The 25,660-nt window shown below is 33.2% G+C and overlaps 3 protein-coding genes across 4 annotated transcripts; 1 reads left to right on the top strand and 2 right to left on the bottom strand.

The window, feature by feature from the left end:
- Positions 1–3,648: 3,648 nt before the first annotated feature.
- Positions 3,649–5,748, bottom strand: LOC143432197 (DNA primase small subunit-like). Of its 2 annotated transcripts, XR_013102920.1 has the most exons (8): positions 5,559–5,748; positions 5,276–5,426; positions 5,033–5,208; positions 4,753–4,951; positions 4,459–4,669; positions 3,990–4,383; positions 3,788–3,918; positions 3,649–3,666 (listed from the first exon to the last, which is right to left on the bottom strand). XR_013102920.1 is itself a non-coding variant. In XM_076908959.1 (7 exons), the coding sequence occupies exons 1-7, from the start codon at positions 5,680–5,682 to the stop codon at positions 3,899–3,901; spliced, it is 1,275 nt and encodes a 424-aa protein (XP_076765074.1). In that variant the 5' UTR covers positions 5,683–5,748; the 3' UTR covers positions 3,721–3,898. The 2 variants fall into 2 exon arrangements, 1 of the variants encoding a protein (XP_076765074.1); XM_076908959.1 differs by lacking the exon at positions 3,649–3,666 and having other exon boundaries at positions 3,721–3,918.
- Positions 5,749–7,849: 2,101 nt separating this feature from the next.
- On the bottom strand, positions 7,850–18,311 carry LOC143432201 (uncharacterized). Its single transcript, XM_076908962.1, has 5 exons — positions 17,692–18,311; positions 13,923–14,373; positions 13,019–13,290; positions 12,274–12,811; positions 7,850–8,283 (listed from the first exon to the last, which is right to left on the bottom strand). Exons 1-5 carry the CDS (start codon positions 17,806–17,808, stop codon positions 7,871–7,873), a joined length of 1,791 nt encoding a protein of 596 aa, XP_076765077.1. The 5' UTR covers positions 17,809–18,311; the 3' UTR covers positions 7,850–7,870.
- A 3,427-nt stretch (positions 18,312–21,738) lies between these two features.
- LOC143432202 (mediator of RNA polymerase II transcription subunit 24-like) lies at positions 21,739–25,530 on the top strand. Its single transcript, XM_076908963.1, has 8 exons — positions 21,739–21,877; positions 21,964–22,089; positions 22,168–23,484; positions 23,681–24,129; positions 24,204–24,296; positions 24,368–24,658; positions 24,755–25,202; positions 25,292–25,530. The coding sequence occupies exons 1-8, from the start codon at positions 21,749–21,751 to the stop codon at positions 25,436–25,438; spliced, it is 3,000 nt and encodes a 999-aa protein (XP_076765078.1). The 5' UTR covers positions 21,739–21,748; the 3' UTR covers positions 25,439–25,530.
- The last annotated feature ends 130 nt before the right edge of the window (positions 25,531–25,660 follow it).

Here is a 25,660-nt window from a genome sequence, read left to right as displayed (position 1 = left end):
ATGCTAGCTCGTGTATGCTTCCTGCCGCGTCATAACAATAAAATAAAATAAAAATTGTTTCTTTTTTCAATATAAAATTTATTCATATATAAACTTTTTAGCGATTATCTCTTAAAATGATACCTTTAATTTTACAAAATTAATTTGCAATATTGGTTCCCTGTGTAGTTATCTCCATGGGGTGGGCCTGGACCCTTGGTAACAATTTCAAGAGATTGCCTTCTCCAAAACGATATCGTACTAAGGACAACGCAGACCCAACACTACGTAGTACTACCAAAGTAGCCAAAATGACTGCCGTTCGTAATTTTATATAGAAATTTGATAGTTTCATTTTTAATAATTTCATACAATTTTTCACTTCTAAAATCTTTACTTTTTATTTATGATACTCTTATTTTCATCTGCCAGTTCTATTTTATTTGAAAGAATCGGGGGTAGTCCTAGTGTTTTGCAATTTAAGTTTTCATTTTCCAAGTCCTTTTCAGGACATTGAAACTTTAAATTGGGTAATTAAAGAATAAGATATAGTTAACTTAATGTTTGTGATCACCATAGGATCGCCGTAGGATCGTCTTAGAATACCGTGATATAATTTATTACATATTTCGCATTAATATAATTTAATCGTAATTGTTCTCGTGTAATATTGCATCTCATTTTCTCTCTCAACGTATTACGTACAATGTTTGTGAAAAATGACAAAGTTCCAACATTAATTTCTATGTTCGCCACTGAATCATCGATGGATTGTCGATGGATCGTCGATGGATGCCTACTTTTTTAGTCGTAATTCATTATCTATTGTACATTTGTGTACTGTAATAATAATCAAATTGTAAGTTCGCTTCCACAAGTAGTTCTACGCCCGCTTGGATCTCGACCGATTTATGAAGACGCCGTGGAATATTTGAGACTCAATCAAGTCGCTGTTACTTTCGATGCTTACCGAAAATTCGCAGCCTTGATCGATTGGTACGCCCGGGTACTCGAGTAAGGTATAGGTTTAGCACAGTGGATGCGCTCACGGTGAAGTCTCATGTAAGCTGTGACATAAATCGTTCGCGATTCGCCTAATGAATAGTGTTAAAACATGGAATTAGTTTGTCTACGCGAGTACGCAAAGTAGATTTTTTCCTATTCTTAAATGTTTGCTCGTTTCAGTCGCGTCACGATTTTTAACTTTTTCCTTTAATTTATTGTTTGTCATAATTTATTCATTTATTATTTATCACAGTTTTGGTTTATCTTTTAATATAAGATTCGAGCCTTTTTTGGAATACAATACAATAGAGTTTAATATATATGTATCATATATTGTGTCGTATTCTCTTTTGCGACACACTCGAAATTTTCTACAGTGTTAGCAGAATCATTTTATAAATGAGCCGTTTATTTTGAAACTGACCTAAAACCATTTATGTTTAAATCAAGATATTTAAGTGTTTTGCACTTTGCGTTTTAATAACTTTAATTTATTATTGGGAACTAATAAAACGGTAGTATAACGTTTTTGTGTTTTTAAGAGTGTATAATTTATCAACCAATTAGCGTTATTAACATTGTTTAAAAAATATGTTTTTAATGCCTATAAATGAACTTAAGCCACTTTCAAAATTAACGAAATAACATTTCTAATTCTTGAAAAAGCATAAGTCGATGAAAAGAATAAATTTCCCTTGAAATTAAGGAAATACAATAAACAATTTTATATTATAAAATTAAAAAATATTCAACTTTTATTAGAGTTATTCATTCTTCATGAATTTGCGTATGCGGGGGGGGGGGGGGGAGGGGATTAAAAAAAATTATGGTATATATGTGGTATATCCATTGTGTAATAAAGCTATTATATCCAATGCGTTGTATTTTAGCATTGCGATTGCCCTTGTACGAAAGTACATTGGTGTTAACTGAACATTATTAACGTTTCTTGGTTGGTTTCCTCCGACGCATTTTATATGGTTCAGTTATGAAAAATCGGATCCAAGATATTTTTAACCAATTTACCCTTTCTCCGTTAGTGTCTTTTAACCTTCTGAAAATTCTCTAACGGCTTAGTGCGCTTAACTCATTAAAGTACTTTAAAAATAACAATTTCGATCATTCTATTAACTAGCTAATTTTCGTTTTACAAAATCTTAACGATTTGAATTATATAATTTACAATTTGCTTCAAAATGAAAAGATAATGTGGAAATATAAATATTGAAATAGCTAGCTTCATTTTTTCAAAAATGGACTTGGGCCACTTTAAAACCGAACGACTCTGGTATCATAAGATAATGATATATCCTTCAATTCGTTTATTCCCTCCTACGTTCCCTTTCGCTGCGGTTTCTAAAAGTCCTTAACAATTCTTAGAAAATGCATCGTGGAAGTGTATGTTGTAATGGAGTATATATAGGATTGAGGTCGTAGAGATGTGTCTTTGCATAGTACAGACCTCCACGGGGTAAACCTGGACCCTTGGTAATGTTGTCGAGAGATTGTACTCTCCAAAACAATATTAGGCTAAAGACTATGTACGTGGACTTAAATAAAAACTTGTAGACTTAACACTAAAACTATTAAAGATGATTGATTGATATTAATGATGATTGATCACGTCTCGATGGGATACGTAAATTACAAACACGTAAAATGAAATAGAATGTTTGAAACGCTAAAATAAGTTTAAAGTTTGTAACAAAGTTTATTCTTACAGAAATTGCTGAAAATGTTGCCCATCCTGCCGAAAACATAATTCTGCTCTTCTAATTAAATTTTTATGAACGCTTTCTAAGATATTCGTTTGTTTTGATGTATAAGAGACTACAATAATCTTTTCTTTCGATTACTCGCAACTTGTGATTTCTTCAGAATACACAATCGATTTAACATGACTTTATAAGTAAAAGTCAAGCGGAGTTAAGCTCAGGAGAGCGTGATGGCCAAGCTATTATTCCACCACGACCAATCCAACTTTGATAATGTTGGTTTGAAAAATCTCTCATAGCTAGGAAAACATTTCCGTGATATTGGATGTGTTTATAAACATAACTTCAATCGAGACAATGATCTACAGTGAGATCTGCTATATCGAGACATGATCAAGTGCATTCGTACCTGGCGAAAATTCAGTCGATTTTCTTAAAAACAAAGCCTCAAATGAAAAATTGTTATTCTATATTTTCGACTTGTTTTTTCATCTCGAATCGCCCCCTTTTCGGTTGTATCTCTGCTATTATATACATATATAAGTATACGTATTATTCTAAAATCAAAAGTTCAATTTCTATTTATTGTATTATCGTTACATTCATCATCACATTCAAAGGGAATTGTTTATTAACAATCCGGTAAGTAACAGAATGAGTAAATAGTTAAATATGAGTAGAAGCAGTCAGCCAAGGGATCCCGATTATATATTTTAATATACAACGGTTATATACTTTGACAGTCGAACGTATGTACCTCTTTGGATCTCAACTTCTTTAAACTCACCGCGTCTACTCTAGTTAATGTACTTTGTTTCGAAACCTTGATGGAGGAAATTGTGTAACAACATTAAATATGGCTGGAGTAAATATTTTATTTTACAGTTAACATACGTTTATCTTCATCTAACTTAACTTCATTTTTTCGGCTGTATGGATTCAAGACATTTCTATATATAGCTTGATTCTGTGAAATGTTTGAAATTTAAACGACCTTTTGAAATTGTTATGTATATTAGAAAAATTGAAAGCGTAGAAAGATTAGTAAATAGTTTGTTAATGCATTATGAATTAAGAACATCATTGACAAGCATTGTATGCCTCTGTACTAACCTAATTAATAAATTTATTAGGTCATTTCTAGCTCTGTTGAGAATTCGAATATCACGGCATATATTTTGTTTTGATTGTTACATTAATTAAAACTCCATCTTCTCGTCTGAAAAAGCAGAAACCACTTTATAACCACGTAAAAAAAGTCACTTAAACGAAAGGTAAAGGAATGCTTACCACTATCTTTTAGTCTCTGCTCCTTTCTCTCGTTTGCTAAATTCCAAATAAATTCTTGAAAGAGTCGCAACGATTTGTTAAGACTAGTTTTTTTATAATCTTTTATTTTCTTCACATTTAAGTCGTACATCTCCTGTTCAATCTTATCCTTCAGATCAAACTCATTTATTTCTTCGATCAGTGTCCTAATTGTTGGGACTTTATCTGGGTGAAATTTATCCACCGTGTTCGCAGTGAATGGAATACAAACTTTTCCGGTTTTTGGATGGATGCAAAAAGGAGACTTCAAAAGATGGTTCAATCCTTTACTAACGTTTATATCAAGCCTCGGATAAGAATACTGTAGCATTATTTCTTCTATTAAATGACGATATTGATACCACTTTTTATCTCCCTGGAAATAGATATTTAATACCAAGTTATTTTTACCAATGGCTAACGCAATATATTTGTAAAAATTATGGAGTACCATTGTCTTTTTCTTCCTAATGTAATCAACAAACATGTTCCATTTGTCTTTACCAGAGTTACACTGACTGAAAAGTGATTTTACTTCTTGTCTATCCTGTTCGTCGGAAAGTACTTGAAGAAACTTGTTTATTCTCTCATCTGTTCCCAATATGTCTTGTTCTTCTATACAGACTTGAACAAAAATAGCTTCTATCATTTCTAAAGCACGTCTAGGATCATAAAAACGTAAGAAAAATTGAATAAAACTGATCGAATGAATAAAAAAGATTAGATTCGTAAAATTATTGCATACTTAACAGAGTGGTGTATTCTATCACCGGACAAATTCACCTTTTTCTTCATAAATTCTCCACCATCGATAATTTGTAAATACTCTGCAACCGCACTACGTTCACGTGCACCTAAAATTCGTGCTTTATAATCGCAGACCCAACAATGAATACCTCTTCTGCCAGAGAATACCCACAGAATGTGTTTAAATCCAAAATCATCTACAAAATGTAATGGGAAATTATCTAGAACTAAGAATAGATAGTTGTATAACATTTTGATGATTATTTTCTTTTGCATACGTCTTAGAGCACTATCTAAAATTTTACAAGCAAGAGTCATAAACTTCCAACATTTAGAACAGATATCTGCACCAGTGCAACAAGTCCTCACATCATCGTAGTCAGTCATATCTATATCAAAAACTAGTTCTCTCTCAATAGGTTCAAAATGTACATTATTGCGGTCACTTTTTGGACTAAATAAAGGAATTTATAAAAGTTATTAGATGAAAACTAAATGAGCATTAACTATTTAATGCTTACCTGAAATTATATATCGCTCCTATATCAATCTTAAAAGGAAGTAGTCTTTTAACCTCAACGTCAAAGTCCTTTAGGCTTATAAATGACTGAAAACGGAGATAGATATCATCCAGTAAAGTAAATGAAAACTCTCTGCGGCTAAAGGCATTCGCTAAAATAATAAAGTCATTTCATTAGTTATTACATGATTAATTAATTGAAACTAAATTCGAGACTTGACTGCAAGCAATAAAATTTTCTCTGTGAGTATTAACATCGGTAATATAATAAAATAAAGTCGTACCATTTCCATAACTTAACCAACGATAATAGTCATTAAAAGGAAATAACCGTGCATAATAGATTGGTAATAGGTCAATCAAATTTCCTACATCATCCATTATATTTGTATTCGTTGCTCGATCCATACAACAATTTTCCTATATTGTCATAAATTTGTTTAGAACCGTTCACTTTCCGGTAAATAGATTGTAGCGGGAAAATGAAAATACCGTGAAGCAAATGTTTTTAAAGACTACCAACTTTAGTTATCACAGTGATGTTAGTTTTGTGCTCTACACGTGGCGCTGTAATGATCCTCGAATTTTCAAACATACTTACCTACCAATATTTCGAGTACAAAGTTAAAAACCTAATTATTAGATTTAATAACTATTTCGGAACAACATGGATGTGAGTCAGATATTCTAATATGCTAATTGTAACTTTTATTTCCTAACGTTGTTACACGTATACTGAAAGAAATTTAGAGTGTAATACCTTCAACCCTTTTACATACGTGCAAAAATAGAATCGCTCTACTTTTGAATAAACATTACGAGTAGGAATGTATCGTGAAACTTATCTAAATAAAAATTGTGATTGGTCGCATTTACATTAGTGACAAATCGCATATACGTGTACAGTTATAATTCTTTGGAAGAATGACAAAGTAGTTAAAAAAAAATGCTTGAAATCTTACTATTCCACCAATAAGAAAGATTATTTTCTACACATTTTTGATATTTTTATTTATAGCGTCGTGTGCGCACACTTGCCTTCTTCCAGTTTATCGAAACTGAGAAAATAAAGAGTAGCATAAGTACAGATTATGAAATATTCTTCTCCTATCGAATATTTATTTACACTTTGTTAAATATACGTGATTTTATTATTAGCACGCTTTTCGCTGATCGTGTATAAAGTAAAAATTGTAATCAAATTTGATTTGTCTAACTTATCTAAGAAACATAAGGAATTAATGAATAATGACGAGGCAAGGAATATGCGTCGAGTTATGATACAGTCTTCAAACCTGGTGTCGATAACACGCAGTTTTCGCTTAACACACACTTCGTTCGTAGTAGATCGTGACTTATGAACTTCTTAATTTTTGCTTAATCTGCATTTTTGCAAGCCACTCGTGTGTGATGCGACAAAAATTATACCGTAGAACTTATCCTTAGGATAATCAAATTTATCACGCATTAAAAGATAAAAATATATATATGGTACACATTTTTTATATATATGTACACACGCAGATAGGTACACGCACATTTTTTGACCTCTGTTCACTTCTGTAAATAGCATCCTTCGTGTACGATACTATAGAATTAAAAATCTTATTTCGTAAAGTTAAAAGTACAATTTATATTCATTTTATAATAACAATTTTGTGTGTGTGTTCGCACGCGCGCGCGCGCGTGTGTGTCGTTTCGACGTTTCTTTATATAGCGACTATTTACAAATATCTCTCTTTCTCTTACCATCAGTAACATCAATAATAACTATAAAACTCTTGCACTGAGTTTTCTTTATAAATAGATAAATTTTTTTAAATATCGTTGAAATGATAATAACATTTGGAAAATTACCTAAGAACGACTGATACCTAGGTATAACGATGTATTGTTGACTATAGCAGATGAAATGGGCGATGACAAAATAAATTCATGAAATTGGATCGATAATCATTACGCGAAATATCGATGTCTAAAAGCACGAATGAACTGTGGATGAATTGACCAGACAGCTTCGATGTTTGAAGATGAAAAAGCATGTGAGAACTATAACGAAATATAGAATAAATCGCGTGTCTTAAAAACTTCTTTTAATCCAACAGACTTGTGAATCAATAATTATTCACATATTATTCGAATGGGTTCTTCTAAGTCTCTAGAAAATATTTACGCGGAAAAGTCAACACCAAAAATATGCGTTGGATTTTCTGTATCTGCTTATGTGTGTCGTCCTGCTCAAGAATTCAGTTTTACCCCTTACGATCTCTTAAGCAGAAGTGTTTTTATCGAGATGCATTGTTCAGAAATGTAGAGGGCCATTCTAAAATAATTTAGAAAATAATTAGTGACAAAAAGAGCCTCTCGATTCTAATCTCTCAACATTAAAATCAATACATTATTCTCGCTACAATTTTGGTTATATATATGTCGCTACTCTAATTATTCTGAACAATACACGTTTAAAGAATTTACGGCCGTCTATTTTCTTCATTGGTTTCCATTAATCTTTTACCGAAGAAAATGTCCAGGAAACATGAAATTAATTATAGATGCCATCGTAAAGGGTTTATTAGACACTAGTATCTCCATCGATCTACTGTTCCTGAGGCACCTTCAGGAGTACAGTTCTCGTGCCTTCGGAATCAGAAATGTTAATTTTCAGCTCATTGGTCAGTGCTTCGAGCTTGTCCACCACCTTAGCGTTCTTTTGCCCACCTGGGTTTGGTGGTGGCCAAACGTCATCCAACGGTGGTTCAATATATTTCCTACCCAATTTCATCGTTATTTCTTGCCTTCCGCAAAGCGTCCCACCGACATGATCAAAAGATGAGACGCACTTAGGTGCCGGTTCCGTGTCCATGCGAGGACGTTTGTAGAGGGGTGCCTGGATTGCAGGGCTGTAATCGTGATCCAAAAGTCCCTCGACTTCCTGCACCAATTCCTCGCTATATTGTTGCAGTTCCTCATCCATTAGTTGCTTTGTGTATAGAAGTGTTCGCGAACGACCTGAAAGAAAAACAAAATTTATCTGGAATCTTGCAGTGGATATGCTGCAGTAGATGATATGGAATTTTCTGCTTCTTTAATTTGTAAGTAGAAATAAAGATTTTTTAAATTCAACCGGCAGGATAATCCACCTGCGGATTTTGTTCGCAAACCCGTTAATAATCAGAGGACTCTAATTGCTCTTATATACTCCTACTCGGGATTAAGTGATTGACTTCACCTGTGACACTCACGCGGTTTTAAGCAGTCTATTTGTTCCTGTAGGCTTCTAACTTAAGTTTAAAACTGAATGAAATTTACAACTTGTTGCAAATTCTTGCAGATAATTACTAAATAAAAAGTCTTGATTTTCTTAAACGAGAACACATTACTTAAGTAAATTGTATGGAATACATGACTCATAATATTTTCTTGTTCGTTAATTATCATATAAAATAAAATATGAATATTAATGCACACTTACTCGTATGCTTTGCTCGTTTTTTACATCATCCGTTCCCAAGTAATAATTTTTTTACTCTTTCATGGTTAAATATTTTCATAAAGTTTGAGGAAAATCAGATGAGTAATTCTAGAGATTTCATAACGGAAAAAAGCATAAAACAAGTTTTTAGATAAGTAACATTTTTCTCTCTGATTTTTCCGAACAGAATTTTTTAAATTTTATTTTCAGCTTGTTATTACTACTAACTACCTTAAAAAAGCTATTGGTTGTTTCATTTCAAGCGACTTTAAATAAATATTGTAAATGTTTAATTCATTATATATTCATCGGACATCAGATTTTTAATATATCGCCTTGATATAATATTCTAGGCATTTATAAGTTTAAGAAAATAAATCTTTTATATTAATCTACTATTATATGTATAATTCTGTTGTGAAAAATATGATAAAACGTTTTATGAAATGCTAATCACATGGCGTACATACATTACGTAAAAAATAAAAGATAAGTTATGAAAAATTGAAAACAAATAATAAACTATACTATGAACAATATCTTGATAAATATTAATTCCTTATACATAGAATATTCGTACATTTCTTATATGATTCTGTCTTTTCTTTTAACAAAGGTAGCTCTTTATTTATCTAGAATTTTCCTTCAAAATGGTTTTCTAAGTGAACTATGTGATTATTCCATCTTATCCATTTGCAGTAGAATTCAATTTATCTGAGCTCATCAGGAGATAATTAGTTTATATAACTGGATCGGTTTATATAACAAGTGTCCAATAATTCTCTTCGCTAGCTATGATTTCCCATATAGAAGTGATGTTGGGCAGCAGTTTACTTAATCAAATGTATACACTAAAATTTCTCCTGAATAAGCGAAGTTCAGAACAAGTAGAGCTCTACTGTAATATTAAAAAATTTAGTACAAATATTACCAACAGATATAAAAAAAGACAGTTTGCAATACTTTATGATCACACTTGTACATATGTACGTCCTAAAATATTAAGTGATTTTATTAGTGTCTTCAGAGTGCAATTATACTAAAAAGTAACTGCAAAGTAACTATGTCAAGTAAAAGCTTAAGCTTATGTGGTTAATCGTCGGTGTTATATCTAGTTAGTCGGCTTGAGCAGCTGGTTTCGTAATTGTCGCGCATAACAACTGGTTATGAAGCAACCCACGTACCTGTGAGCGTTCCTAATGTTCTGACCTTTGAATTTCAATGAAGTTCAATGACATTGCTGGGTTCCCATTATATCTTCCAAAAAAGTCATGAAGCGCGCACGCTAATAAGAAGTTATGGTTGATGGCCGTGCCAAGAAGAATATTGGACTTGTTTGGGCTCTAAATTTTATTTTATAAAGATAGAGAGCGAGAAATTTTGTAAGAAAACGTAAAAAATGATAGAATAAATGGTATGTGGTTAAAATGAAGAAAATAGTAAAAAGAAGGATACAGTTTAATGAAAAGAATCATTCACTTCAAGCATCGAGAAAGGATCTGAGCTTTCTTGTCCTTGTTTGGAAAGTAGCAGAACAACTTTTGCTTGATCTCATAGCCTGCTCCGGTTTCGCCATACCAATGTTAATATCGATGCCATACCGATTAGTTTCAACACACCACCATATGTCGCTTTATCAACATTTATCATTACTCTTTGATAAATCATCCATGAGATAAAAAAGTAATAATTTTTATACGTACACATACACATATATAAAATTATCAAATTAGTTAACATATTAATTTTTAGCGTAATCTACTATTTCAAAAAATTGGAGAACAATGTATGTCTCTAAAAAATATTAATTTTTTTATGTCCTTCTCAATCATACATATCGATTGCTCTGGCTCATAATTAAATAGTTTCTGGTTATTTTTTCTAAATTAAAATTGTCTATAATGAAAATCTACTTCAAAGTAACACTTTAATGTCGTTGTTCTTACAATTTGATAGAGGCACAGAAAATGTAGACTTGTCCTGTAATTTTGAGTACAGGACATACCATTATAGTACATATATAGTACATATAATTATAGGATTTCTCCCAACAGTTTTTTATTGCTCTTGGCTATTGGAATTTGCTATCCAAGTATTCAACAACATAAGGAAATGCGCCGTTTAAAAGAAAATTAAATGATGAATCAGCAGAATGAATGAACATGCACGCATGGAGATTAACATAAAGTAAAAAAGGATGATTTAAAAGCAATTGAAAAAAGAAACATTGAGAAAATAATCGTTAAAAAAGCTCTAGGTTGTACTCTATACTATAAAGAGATATAAGAATATTATTTACCTAATACTGTTCAATTATCTGGGGTTATCTAATCGTATTTCAAAGCATAGAATACTTGTCAATATGCGTTTCTTTTCTTTGATTATGGTACATCTTTTATGTATGTACATACTCATATATAGACTGAATATTAATTAAATGCACAAGATATTAATTTTAATAGATTTTATAAAAATCTTAATTCATGGAAAGTTGTTTACTATTTAAGTTGGAGATACGAATTTATCAATTTCTATTTTTGAATTTTAGAAAACCTGATATTATATATTCGAAAATATTAACTTTCAAATTCTCGGTATAAACGATCAAAATTGTTTAAAATACTGTCGTGATTATTATTTTTATTTTCAGTTTGTTATTACAATTTCTCAATGAGTACGAACATGCTTAAACAAATGTTGCAAGCAAAGTACAAAAGTAAAAGAGAAAAAAAATGGATTGCTTGCGTCGTTGTTTCATTCTTCAAGCTGATAAAAAACCACTTGACAGTATACTTGGCCAAGATGTAACAAACCGCAGCACGTGAAAGCAATGCGAGGAAAAAATGTTTTACTGCACTGTGCCTTTCACAAACTTATCAGGTTCAATATTCTGGGCAAGCCTATGCTATTAGACTGTGAGGAGTCGTTTAACTTGTGTAATCACTATACAGCGGTCCGAAAAAAATTCGACAAGCGTGTTAATAACAGCCATTCTACCTTTGGATCACCTTTTAACTCTTTTTGCTATACATGACACACACGCACGCACGAAACTTTTGATAGAAAGATTGTCGAGGAATATACGGAGATTTAATGTAATTATGAGACCTAGGACATTGAATGACCTATGAAATATTTAACGTTGTAGAGGTTTCTGTTTTCTTATTTGTTTTCATTTTCAGGAAATCTACAACTCAAATCTAAAATAAGGTTTAGTACCGAAAAAAAACCTAAAATTTCCAAGAGGTGTTTCCTCAATTTCATCTTTGCAAGCAACATTCCAAGAGTACCTATTGATTAAACGAGTCCCTGCAACCATTAATAGTCATGGTCAGTAAATGAATTTTCGCTTTAGTATAAAAATGGTGCAAACGTGGTATTCTTGGGATATATTTTTAAATTTTCTTTACTAGAATTACGGGAAAGAATGATTATATTTTAAATTTAGCCTACTCTATCATCATTTGATTTATAAAGTTATTATACCATTGAAAATCTTAAAAGTATTTTAAAAAAATATCACTTACCCGCAAGAGGTGGCATTTTTTCTGATTGTTCTTGATCTTGTGTGAGTTCGTTACTGGAATTGGAGTGTGGTCGCAGATTTGGTACGGCGACCAGGGCTAATGATAACAACAAGACCATCAAACAAGTGGCGGGCTGTGCGCTCTTGTTGCCCTTTTGCACGAGTGCCTGCAGCCTCTTAAGCTGGCCCGCCAGACTCTGATTCTGCGACTGGAGCGCCTTGATGCGTTTCAATAGTGTCATGTTTTCCTCGGTACACTGCTTAACGCGATCCTCTAATCCATCCACGTACTCCTTTTTCCTCTTCCGTGAATCTTGGGCGGAGATTTTATTACGAATCTTCCGCCTGATCCTTTTCAATTCGCGTTCCTCATGCTTCGTCAGCGGATAATGAGTTGGAAGCGTGATTCCTTCTTTTTGAAGTAGGCGTTTCTCTTCAGCGTTCAGTTTTAGCCTGGGGTACGGGGATTCTGATTCTGAGACCTCGTCGCTTGAGTTGCAGCCTTTCTCACTGCTGGAATCTTCTTGCTTGATAGTCATCTGTGAATGGAAATGAAAATAATGAGTATATGTGTTCATACGTGTTATTATGTGGTTAAAGTTTCACTTCGTCGAAAGTTCTACGAACATCGGTTAGTTTTCTGCTTTCATATTTTCCAAGAGAAAGATCAGAACATACAAGAGATGGGAAATGAACACGCAACAGGTAAATTTTGATACATGATAAATTGTGTTTCAGTTAGATACCTGAACTGGTTTGTTAATTATATTAGCCTGATTTATTTTGAATCCTTTGAGATTTTTTGCTTGCGAAGCATTGATGATCTTGATAGTTCGCACTTCCTTCATGTCTTTCAGACTTACTGGCAGCAAGATTGATCTTGGGTTACCGGAACCCATCGACGTAACGCGTATCAGTTGTCTGATATTCCGTTTGCCGTTGCACGTAATATTACGAAGGCTTATCGTGTTGTTTTCCTGAGGTGTTATGTGAATTTGTTGTTGTTTCGGTGTTTTGTCTGAAACAGGATGATTTGTTCATTTTTTACTCCTCCCTTTTATTGATAACAATATTTGATCGAAACTAAGCCTTTTGTATTATTTTTTAACGGAGAGCCATATTAGAATTTTGTTCAATTCATTATCCTCACAATCGTGTAGATTTAGTTGTTCGATAGTTGTTGAAATACCAACAAGATAAGATGTTTAAATCATACTCCTGGACTGCGATATAATAACACAACATAAAGAACGTTGAATTCATAAATAAATGAAAGTATTGACTCTTCTTGCGGCAAACAATATTCAAATATAATTGTATTTATTATTCCCAAACTGTACTATAAGATAAAGAAAACGCGATTAAAAATGGACTAGAATTGATCTAATTTCAAGTACAGAATAATTCAAATCTTTAATAAATGCAACCATATTTTGAAAATTTCTCTATAAAGTTTACAAATATTATACATCTTAGAAAGTCTTCGACTCTAATTTCTGATTCGTTTGTGTTGCAGAAATATATTCTTCACGAAATGAAAACAAAATCGAGTGCCGGCTGAAAATGGCACGCTTAATTGCTTATAATATATTATATAAGATTTACAATTTTGAACGGCAGTGTTACTTGATACTTGAAATTGTACTTTACCTAAATCGATAACCGGTTGCTCTGTGAGAATAGTCGTGTTATTAATATCCGCGAACGTGTTATTCGGGTTCACCACAGCTACGAAGGTTTGCTCCGTTTCCGTTTCCTCGGGTACGTCCATGGTGGGTGAACCGATACTAGAACTAACTACCGATCTGACAGGACTATCCATGCTGGCCACCGACTGATTAGGACTACCCAAAGACTCCAAGTCCACAATATTTTCCGGGCTGTTCATTTCCGAGTTGCTGATCTCCGTTTGATCTTCCTCTATGGGTAGAAGTGGGCTTAACTGCTGCTCGCAAGACAGACTTAATGCACTTGAAAGCCCACTATCCGACGAGGATGACGGAATCGCTTCCAAATCATTCTCGATCAGATTGAACTGATTATCTTCCAGTTTAAAAATGGAATCTAGAAAGTCGTCCGTGTTTGTTGGCCATTCTTCCACCTTGAAAATCAAACGAATAATGAGGAAATTTTTCTTTTTAAAGATGATAGTAATATTTTTTATATAAATCTCTAACTAGCTAACAATAAAAGATTGTAGCCATAACTCTACCATCAATTTTAATTTTAATCTTAAATATCTTGGTACATGTCATACCAAATTCTTTAGAGGGAGATAAAAATAAAAATATTGATAGTTTGTAGTTGGGGTGTTATTCTATTTATTCTCGTTCTTGTACTTTAATTAAATTAAAAGTAATTAATTATACAAGCATCAACAGAAGATAATATTAAAAACATTTCTAATTATGTTCATGTAATTTCAGGTTAAATTCTTTTGGGTTATTTATTTGCTGAGCGTGACTCATACAATCGTTGCGTATAAGAAATCGAAAATGGACGAAGTTTACTTTTAGTAATATATTTCCTTGGCTGTATTGCAATCGCATCTGTTACGTGTAGTTTCTTCAACGCGTGGTATTGTGCATTTAGCTCAGATTGTTAACCCGACGGTTCCACAATATTATGGTAGGAAAATAACAACTTTTAAAAATACGTACTCCACTTAAATATCTGACTGAAAATGAGATTAATCGCCTTAAAAAATGTCCGTTCACGTAGAGCTTGTGCGGCTTACACGAATCAAATATTTGACCAATGTCGGCTATTTAACCTAGTTTCCAAGTACAATAAATATACTACACTTATACGTTTTTCCATTTTGTCGTGATACCTTGAATCCGGAGAAAAAATGAAAAAAAAAATAAGAGATATTAATAAGTTTAAAATATTGAAATTATTTAAAATATCTGTACCTTAATTTTACCATTAATATAATTTTTCCCATAGAGTTCAAAAAGTTTAAAAATAAGTCTGTAAGTACGTAAGATATTCCTGTGCTAAATGCTTCGGCAATGAGTATTCGTTCTGTGACACAAATTCGACAATTGCTTATCATTGTTTTCGAACTGTATGTAAAAAAGAGAAAAGCAAAGGTTATTTAACTATAACAGATTAAATGTATCCCAACAGAATGGATCTCGTGCTTTTGTTAAAATTTTTTCTTCATCTGAAACCTTTTGTTCACAAAAATCCACAGGAAGATTATACAGAGCAATTACGCAAATGCAAGAACACTTGTAAGTACACGCTACAAATCGGTCGCGCTCAACCGTTTCCCATGAAAATGAGAGGTCAGAATTTTTAAGACTATATAGAAAGGAGTCCCGTAACATAACGGGACCTTCCGTTTCGAAGGTCACTCGTTACGATGAGTAGGTTTGCATTCTTGTTCTGGATTCCATGCATAAAGCCATTTCGAGTTAATGTAGAAATAAATAGTCATAAAATAGTAAAGGATACGGTGAAAAACTATATACGTAAAGTTATTCACATGTAAAGAAAGATCTATATGATAATGATTCCACAAAGTCAACTAAAGATCATCGATTCATTATACTTAGCAGTTAAATTCGTAAGTGTATTTTTCCATTTTCTCTCTTTCTAATAGCTTTCTCTTTACTTCTATTTTACTTGTTCAATTAATCACGCGAATTGTTCTATTTGACTTTAACTATTTCTTATCGAGTGTGTACTTTATTCTCTCTAAATTACCCTATATTTCTGATCATTATGTAATAGAGTTGGATTGTATACGAAGGACCTTTCTCGTAGCAACAAGATACAAGGCAGAATACACAATCAAATGTTCATCAAAGGCAACAGAGGTTCCAATATGGCGGTGCCGCGCACGCACGTGCATCGGATCATTCCATATGTTACAAAAGGATTTCGGCGTGATTATGTCGTAACGAGATAAAAGCAAAAATCGGTTATTCTCCTTGAAGCTTGAAGAAGAACTTGAAAAAGTGAGATTTCATCCCAGTAGTATTTTAATTGTTTCCTATATATTATTCCAACACCAATAGTGCGTTTTTTTCTCCAAAAGAAACACCATTCACATTTTTCTTTCTATAGCATAGTATTGCGCATTTAATTTTTCGTTAATAAAACTTTTATTAATATCTTTATTGCTACAAATTGTGCATTTGAATAATTTACTTACATTAATAACAGATATAATAGAAAATCGTTTGAAATCTTCAACGCACGATTGTTATACGACTTATGATAAGAAGTAAAACTATCTGTAAGGAAACCGATAAACCATGATGATCGATAGAGATACCAAGCAACAAGTGTACACGCACGTGGGTGGCTTATACACCATATGTGAACAGGAATTAACGGCACACGCTCGAATAACGCAAGCATCTGATCAATTGTGCTTATAATTAGCAACAATGCATCACAGGAATTCCTTTTCATATTATATACCGATCATAATATAATCGATTAACATAAAAGCAAATTACAGTTGTGTAGATATTTATAAGAATATTAGTTTAGCCATATGTTGCAGTCCAAAAATGATGAAAAATTAATTTTTGCCTAAAAATTTCAATTGTTTGTTTGTCAGGTTTCTAGTGAACTACGTATTCGTATTTAAATAGATTGCTCCATCAGCCAGTTGAGCGTAATTGAATATGATGGTTAGCAATAAAAATAAGGGTTGCCGTCTCGCTAATCGAACGGGAAATTGAAGATGCAATGAAAGTGGCACAATCCACGGTGAAATGTACCACTACTCTTCGCGTTTTGTGCGTATCTGGAAGTTCTTCCCTACCAGTGGAGTTAAACTTTGAAAAGAAAAATAACTGCCTAAAACGTAAAATTCGTCCGTTTTGCCGGGTTTTTGTATATTTCTAATATTCACATCGATGTCATTGCATACGGTTGACAATATGAGGTCGATGTGTAGCGATAGAATCCAGCTTTCTTCGATAAGCCGACCAAGAAGGAATGTCGTATTTTGCTTTAGAAGCCGGACGTCGGTCGAATTCGCGTATATTCCGATGATACATCAGACTTTTCGTTACATAAAGGAAGTCTATTTTCGAACAAAGTGTTCCCGGAATTTGGAAGACGGCGTTAATAAGAAAGTCATTCGATAGTATTACTATTTTAATTGGACAATCATTATCTCTGTATAGTCTATAAATAAAAAAAGATTCTGGTCAAATTTGATGAAGAAATCTCCCACTATTCCCATCAATGTATACAAACAAGTTCGTTTTCTTCTAGTCCGGAGAGAAGTTGTTCGAAAGCTATCGGACATGAAAAGGGATATACACGTGAACGCGCGCGCGCGCATGCATGCACACAAACATGTACGCGCACGCAAAAACAAAACAAAATGACAAAAGAAAAAAAAATTGAAAATAAATAAATGAGATAATAGCGTGTAGCAAGGACTCACCGCGATGGCGTCGTCGTTGTAACTTTGATCTGTGAAAGGCTCATCCTTAATGTCGCCTTTCAAAAATACATCCTCTCGCGGGAAGAGGAAATCCATCAGGTTCATATCTGACGACATGCCGGACCACGGTTGCTAATTACCACGCGACACACTGGTCGATCGTACACTTTACGTGTATGTGTTTGTTATATGCAGAGTGCACGATACTACTACGTTTCCATGAAAAACACTGTTCTATGCACTGCACCAACGACACACCTCAACGCGATATACATCGACCGACTAACGGAGGAGAGGAGCTCGTCACGGATAGACGGACAGACTTTGCGCCTGTTCGCCCCACCCTGTCGTTCTTATTGCACCGAGAGAGCGAAAAAGACAAAGATATCGGTTCTTGGAGCTTACTGCTCTTCTTCACTTAGACATTTTTCACTTTACCGTGCAGCTGGCTCACCCACCGCTCCACTTCGAGCGTACCGAGATATTCTCAGTGACCGTACGCCAGCTAATGTCTAGCACCGTTGATCAGCAACGAACTGTTTGAAAGATGACGCGAATACTCAATCCTCGGAAGGCTTATTGTCAATTAAACTGCCAGCGTGGCAGTATGAACGTCATACGAGCGCACTACTTTGCGATGAAGCGATTGGTCAAGAAAGTTCGCGACTTGCGATAGGTAGATTCAGTATCCCCGGTATAAAGGCTACGTATTTTTTGAATATGATGAAATAATTACCTGTTGTTGGACAAAATTGTGATTCTTGTATGGAGATCCTAATTGGAAACTCAGGATAATGTTACAATTACAAATACATAAATATCTCGTTTAGAATTTGAAAATTTTATTAACTATTAGGGTTTTATGAGATCCTAAAAATATGGAAAGGAAATTCTAGATGAAGAAAAACTTACATTTTATTTGTTAATTATATAGTAAATAATAGATGTTTACTTCCCTAAATGATATGCTTTTGAGCGTTTTTAATGATATATATGAACATAAATAAATCAGAAAAATTCAATTTTGTAGGTAGACTTGTGACATTATTTTCGACATTTTGGTCGACACTAGTTTATATAGATAGCTAACCCAACGTTGTTCTTTAGCCACTGGCTGATAGACTATTCTTCTGCCTGATGGCAATCTGTTATGCTGATATTCTCACCAATAGCAATTATAATTTCATTTTTATATATATACATATATATTTTTCAAATTCTAGCTTTTTAATTGTCTATGCTTAAAGTCGGCTGCATTAATCTCACAAATGAATCCAAAATGAATCCAAGGTTTTCTAGAATGGAACTTTCATTCTTCTCTTAGATCGTGAAATAGGTTGGTTAGAATGAGAATAAGCCGGAACGATACATTATTCCTTATTTATTCCATACGTCACTCTATTTCTGTACGCTAAGCACAATCTACGAACTGCAATGCTCGAAGTAAAAGGATATGATCTCTTTTCACACATTGTAGATTGTATAACAATTAAAGTTAATTTTAACAATTAAATTTAGTCTTTTTTATATGTAGATAGACTTGAGGTTTTACAAATTTGAAACATTGTTAAAAGTTAAAAATGAAATTATTCAATTGGCAAGAAAGTATTTTCAGTGCTCATACATAGATAGTGACGTTGTGATTGTTTTGAAAGACTTGTCAGCATTGACTTTTTGTTTTGAAATTTGATATTAGTCACATTTAGGTTTCGTTATAACCAAGCTGTGTGTAGTTTCATTTGTGGCTGTTAGTTTAGGGTCAACTTAACATGCAAAAACGAACATTTTCGGTATATTTTATTTTTGTCTTTCCCTAAAGGAAAGAAAACAGCTAAGGCTCGTAAAGAGATATGTGAAGTTTATGGTGTTGACACGTATAACAGAGCGCACTAGTCAGAAGTGCTGGTTGAAAAAGACGTTCTGATGATTTTTTACTCAAAGATGATCAACATTCCAGTCAATTAATTGAAGTCGATGATGATCAGATCAAAACCATAATCTAAGGAGATTGTTATATAACTGTTTGTGAGATGCAGAGAGATTAGATGTATTGCACGCAACAATTGAAAATCACTTAAAATGTCTTTGAGTCGTTAAGAAGCTTGATATTTAAGTTCTGCATGAATTGAAAGGGATTCATTTAATGTAACAAATCAACATTTACGATATGCATCTTAAGAACAATGAATGCATTCTTTTTTTCAAATGAATCATCACTGGTGATGTAACATAGATCATCTATAGTAACATCATTTGAAAACGATCATGATCCAAGCATGGTTAACCAGTGTAAACCACAGCGAAAGCTGAATTGAAAAGCTGTATATTTTGCTGTATAAAAGCTGTATAATTGAAAAGTGTTGTATATTTTTAAATGCTTCCAAGGAATCAGACGATTGATTTAGACACTTAATGTTAACAACTGATAAAACTCGCTGAAGCAATAAAAAAAAATCAGAATTGGCAAATTGCAAAGGAATTGTGTTATATCGTGACAATGAAAGATTTAACACATCTTTTGTAACTCGTAAGAAATTAATGACGTTTGGTTGGGAAGTAATGTCGCATCCATACAACTCTGACCCGACGCCATTGGATTACCATTTATTTTGAAATTTGCAAAACTCTTTGAATGGTAAAATTTTCACCAACGACGATGACCTGAAATTGCACTTGGTTCAGTTTTTCGCTGATAAGGAATAGTCGTTCTATGAGTGCAAAATCATGAAGTTACCAGGAAGATAGCAAAAGATCATTGAAAAAAATGGAAAATATATAATTGATTAAAATGTGTATTCTTTGTATATAAAAGATGACTTTTATTTCACAGTGTACAAAACCAAAAATAATTTCTTGCCAATTCAATGTGTTCTCAGTAATCTTTGATATCTTGCCATCTCAAAGGCTATATAATTGTAAAAATAATTGTACAGTATGATGATAAAAAATTATTAAATTTTTTTTAGGAAATATTAGATATTTTAAATTATATTAACAATTATCTCTTGTGTTATATTGCAAGTTCTTTTATTATTGTTATCTTCATAGAAGGGTTAGAGATATCTATATGTAGTTGGAATTAAATCATTATTAGACTTCAGGATTTCTGTAACATATTAATAGTGTTCAGGAAATTATTCCTTCTAATATTTTAAATTGTATTATTACCATTTTTGTTTAGTATTTTTTCGTTAAATGTTATGTAAAATGTACACATACGTTAATGTAACGAAAGTAACATAGTCCAATCGCAATAAGTGTTCCTACTAGGGTTATAAAACTCCATCCTTCCCAAGCATAAAAGGGAGTTCCAAATTCCAGTGTTTTTCTTGCACAGACACCCATTCTTTATTAATTTTTTTATTCAGATATTGAATTATAATCTTTTAATGATTTCGAAACAGTTTAATGCATGAAATAGAGAATTTTTTGATAACATACATAGAAATTTTGAATGATTTTTGAATTAGAGAAAGAGAATATTCACGCTAGAGGATATTCTTAAAAGAAAACATATGTTTGTTAATTATTTCTGGACTTAAAATGAATTTAATGCTAAACAAAAGGAATTTAATGAATTATAAAAAACTATTTAATCGTATAAGTATTTAATGTTTTATAAAAATATAAAAAAGAGTAAATATTTAGTATTTATTAGTCGATAATCGATGTGATCTGAAAATGCGTTCAACGTGTGTGAATTTTAATTCCTCGCGCACACGCACGCACGCACGCACGCGTGTGGTATAACATCTATATAGAAAGGTTAATATTTGAGAGTAAACAAAAATATGTTAGTTATAATATTTTATTAAGCAATCAAGTCCTTTTTAAATAAAATACACAGAGTGTAACTTGAATGAAGAAAATGAGAAATTTATTCTGTGTCCATGATTGTGGATGCAAGTTATTTAGCCTTTAAATATTTCTAAGGTTATATATCGGATTAATCATACTTATCGTGTACGTTTCTTTTAAATGAATAGAGAGGAATTTTGTTGGCAAAATCATTTTATGATGTTACATACACAGAGATGTTACTTAAATAGAAGAAATTATGTGTAACCTGTTAACGTCAGCTATGGAGACTAAAGTAACTAGTAAGACCAGTAGTTTGAAGGCTCTGTTGCTACGAGCATGGAGAGAACGTTGGAGTGATTTACAATGGGGTATCAATATTAAAACTGTAAGCATTGTGTTAAGTAAGAAAATTATGATTGCTTGTTCTAGTTGAAAAGTTACCGCTATATATAATGCTTTTTATTGTTTCAGATTTTACCAAGAGGTGTCAGCGGAGATGTGTATAATTTAGCAGACTGTATATTACAGCAAGCGCTGGTAGGACTTGGCCCGAACCAATTAGTATTATCGTATTTGAAACATTCTTTAAGTTCTCAGGTAAATGTAATGTAATTTATAGATAATTCATTATATTATTATGGTGATGAAATAATCAGATGTAATATAAATTTATAGTTGGTTTCCTATGCTGCTGTGTTACAACGAATAAGTAAATACGATGCATTTCATAAGCCCCATTGTATCTTAAGTCTTCTAGAATTCTTAGAATCTATACAAGTAGGAATAACATGTCGAGGTAAACCAGAAGAGGACCTCTTGGCTGCTGCTGTATTGTCGATAGTACATTGGTTGCTGCAGTGTTATTTACATACGTTAACAAAGATGCCCCAGAACAGTCCTTTAACTCCACAACCCACAGAATTGATGGACAAACCTGCTAGTATATTGAAACAGATGCTCAGTTCTGATTTTCTCTGTGCTATGATGTACTTAGCCAAATACGATGACAAAGATTTGTACATAGAGGTAGTGAAGAAGTGTCAGGAGATTGAAACATTATCGAAAACTAGTAATTTAAAATCCTCTGTTCCAATAGAGGATTCTCTGAAGAAATTGTGTAACTTAGAGATTGACTGCCTAGCTCTGTCAGCTGAAATGACACACATGGAATCGATAACTCACTGCCTACAGCCCTTATTCGCAGTTCAAATATTATTAAATCCTAGCACAGAAACATCCGTATTTGTTAATCAAATGTTAATGGTTCAAAGACTGAAGAATTACACGAATTCGAGGTTGTACTGTGAAATAATTCGTGCGTGTTTAATGTGCTTGCACAACGTGACTAGTACGTTCAAAGAATCGCAGTGGGGTGCATTGACATTTTTAAAAGTACCCCATATTTTGAAGGAGTTACACTTGGCGCATTCAAGCGGGGATGATAAGTCAGAGTATTCTCAGGATATTCTAGATGCCTTTGAATTGTTACTTCAATTTACTCCTCTCCTCGATATAATGGATACTGCATGTTCCTGTAATGGCGTAGAGTGTTTGTTAAACGCGCTGCAGAAAGTAAATTTAGTCACAGAGAAACAGGCAAAGCAATTAAGCAGCCGAAGGGAAGGTGTGACAGCTAGCTTGCCAAAATTGGAGTCCTCCACGTCTACAACTTCAATTCCGAAAGTAATTGTACGCGCGGAGCCTACGTTGTCTGGAATTTTGAAAACGTTGAACGCAGATTACATGAAGATTCATGAGGCATTACTTAGCATGTTGTATCAAGTTCTTACTGGGAAAAGTTTTGAATTGATGCTGGCAGTGGCCACTGTCGAAGGAAAGTTGAAAACTTTTGTCACCAAATTGATTAAGTTTAACGAGTGTAGCAAACAGATTAATGAATCTGTTCCATCAAAGACTGTGGCAACAAGAGCAATGTTGTTTGATGTATCATTCCTCATGCTGTGTTCGATAGTGCAAACTTATGGATCAGATGTGAGTTAAAAAGCACTGATGTACTTTACTTTATCGTTTTACACTATACTATATTTTATTTTATTTTACGTTACTAGTAGTTACGAAAATATCCGAAAAATTAGTCAAAAATGGTCAGAGCCATTGTTGAATTCATATATGGTTAAATGAATTTATTTCTTTTACTTATAATGATCACTAAATGAACGTTCTTCAGGCCGTTTTAGAAGAAGGAGGAGGAGACACGTTTTTTGAGCAATGGGTACGCGAATGCATGCCTGAACGAAATCAACCAAAATCTCCCCAAAAAATGTTACAAAACGTTAATCCTGCGAGAGTAGATGCATTGTTGGCGCAGATAAATTCTCCGGAATCTGATTTTAAATCTAGTAATATGAAATGGCACATAGCTTGCCAGTCGGCTATGGGTGCTGTAAAAGAGCTTCTTTGTGCATGGGAGAGCGATGTACTTGGAGCTAGCGACGTTAAGAGAGCTCTGGATGGTTTACGTGCAACTGCGTGTTGTTTGCCAGTATGTGCTGCAGCTTGGCTTTGCGCATATATGAGTATTACTCATCAGGATGCTTTATTGAAACCAATGAATATGGTCCAACACTTTTTGACGCCACTTCCTGGGGATGAGATGCAAGACAATCTTAAAGAACGGTTAGACGGTGAATTAATTATCTTGAAATTTATTGTCGATAAATTCGTTAAGTTAAAGAAAAAACTTGTTTCAGATCAAGTCTGATGTCTCAGATCATACGTAAAATGCAATACGATGTCCATCCTCCTCCTCAGTCGAAAACGAAGGTGCTTTCGATGTCTCATAGGTACATGCTAGTTTTTCTTGAATGTGTAATGCTAATTTGTGGAGCTACATTATATTTCTCGTTTTTGATAGTATCATATCCAGACAACCCATATTGGAACAATTAGAAACAGTGTGGAGAAACATAAATCAACGGGGCTGGATAAATATTCAAGCGACACAATCTTTAGAATCTTTATTAAATACCGGTGGTTCGTTGTGGTTTGTGACGAATATAGTGAAGGAAGTTTTGAAGTATCGTTACCAGGAAGAATTGGAACAAGCTGTAGATTTAGCATTCGCCATTTTTCACCTTGATATCGAAAACTGTACCTTAGATCTCATTAATTATATCATTCCTCAATATTTATATAATTCGTTACAGTAAGTTTTTCATTCGATAAATTTTGAATTCCTCCATCTATTTTTTGATAGCCCAGAGAGATATGAGAATTGATGGTAAAAAATAATTTCTTGCAGAAATGAAGAACTCGTAGAACCACAATCGTCAGTGTTAGCAAAATTGTGCGTGTATTGTATATTTTCCACGTTAGAATGTAACAATTCAAATCCTTGCCGCAGGAATAATCGGAAACGAGTGCGCCGAGATTTAGACGCGGATGAACTTGATGCTCTTGGTGTACCGGCAAATAAAATTTTACGATTAAACGAAATAGGAGATTCTAATCCTATATTCGGATCACAGAGTCCGCAAGCTCAAGGATCAACTAACGGGCAGAAATCGGTTGTGCTTATGGATCCTCTTTTATCAGCATTGAATAGATTGTTCACGATATTCACATTTCTAGCTGGTAGAGATGGGGAAGTGTCTCAACAGACTCACTTTATACTTCAATTTCTACGTCTGATGGTACAGTGTGGAAAAGACAGAACTCGCATTGTATTACAAGGAATGCCGCAAACATTAGTAAGTTATTGGATCTATTTTTCACTTTTCTCTTTTATGTTGTTAGTAATGATTGAATGATTAATTGTGTTTCTGTTGGTTTATATAAGGTGCCATGCCTTCTGAAAGCACTGCCTGAACTATTCACAACTGATATCCTGTTAAGATTTTATGATATTCAAACAGCAGTTGGGCGGAAAACAACAGCGCGTGATTTATGCATGCTGAGAAACATCAATCTGAAACCTTCGAAATAATCCTAGAAGAATATGTCGATTAAAGGACAAATATAAACTATAAATAGTGAAATGTCGATTGTATAATTATTTTTAAATGTACGAATTTATTATTGAAAGAAAATGTTCTTTTTAAACACTCACCTTTCCTTTTCATACGCTCTTATTCATTAAGTACATCAGGGTTATATAAAAGACTAGTCACAGAATTGAAAAATGTTAATTATCTCGGATAGTTTATTT

Source organism: Xylocopa sonorina, unplaced genomic scaffold (assembly GCF_050948175.1).
Source record: "Xylocopa sonorina isolate GNS202 unplaced genomic scaffold, iyXylSono1_principal scaffold0059, whole genome shotgun sequence".
NCBI lineage: Eukaryota > Metazoa > Arthropoda > Insecta > Hymenoptera > Apidae > Xylocopa > Xylocopa sonorina.
This window is presented reverse-complemented; position numbering and strand designations above follow the sequence as displayed.

Bases quoted from the DNA above. Each gene is read 5' to 3' on its own strand.
- LOC143432197 (XM_076908959.1), bottom strand. From the start codon at position 5,682: ATGGATCGAGCAACGAATACAAATATAATGGATGATGTAGGAAATTTG. The intron at 5,427-5,558 runs GTACGACTTTAT...TTATTATTTTAG, and splicing joins TTGGTTAAGTTATGGAAATG to CGAATGCCTTTAGCCGCAGA. The intron at 4,670-4,752 runs GTATGCAATAAT...TTATGATCCTAG, and splicing joins AGAATACACCACTCTGTTAA to ACGTGCTTTAGAAATGATAG.
- LOC143432201 (XM_076908962.1), bottom strand. From the start codon at position 17,808: ATGTCGTCAGATATGAACCTGATGGATTTCCTCTTCCCGCGAGAGGAT. The intron at 13,291-13,922 runs GTAAAGTACAAT...ATCCTGTTTCAG, and splicing joins GCAACCGGTTATCGATTTAG to ACAAAACACCGAAACAACAA. The intron at 12,812-13,018 runs GTATCTAACTGA...TTCCATTCACAG, and splicing joins TAATTAACAAACCAGTTCAG to ATGACTATCAAGCAAGAAGA.
- LOC143432202 (XM_076908963.1), top strand. From the start codon at position 21,749: ATGTGTAACCTGTTAACGTCAGCTATGGAGACTAAAGTAACTAGTAAG. The intron at 23,485-23,680 runs GTGAGTTAAAAA...AACGTTCTTCAG, and splicing joins TGCAAACTTATGGATCAGAT to GCCGTTTTAGAAGAAGGAGG. The intron at 25,203-25,291 runs GTAAGTTATTGG...GGTTTATATAAG, and splicing joins AAGGAATGCCGCAAACATTA to GTGCCATGCCTTCTGAAAGC.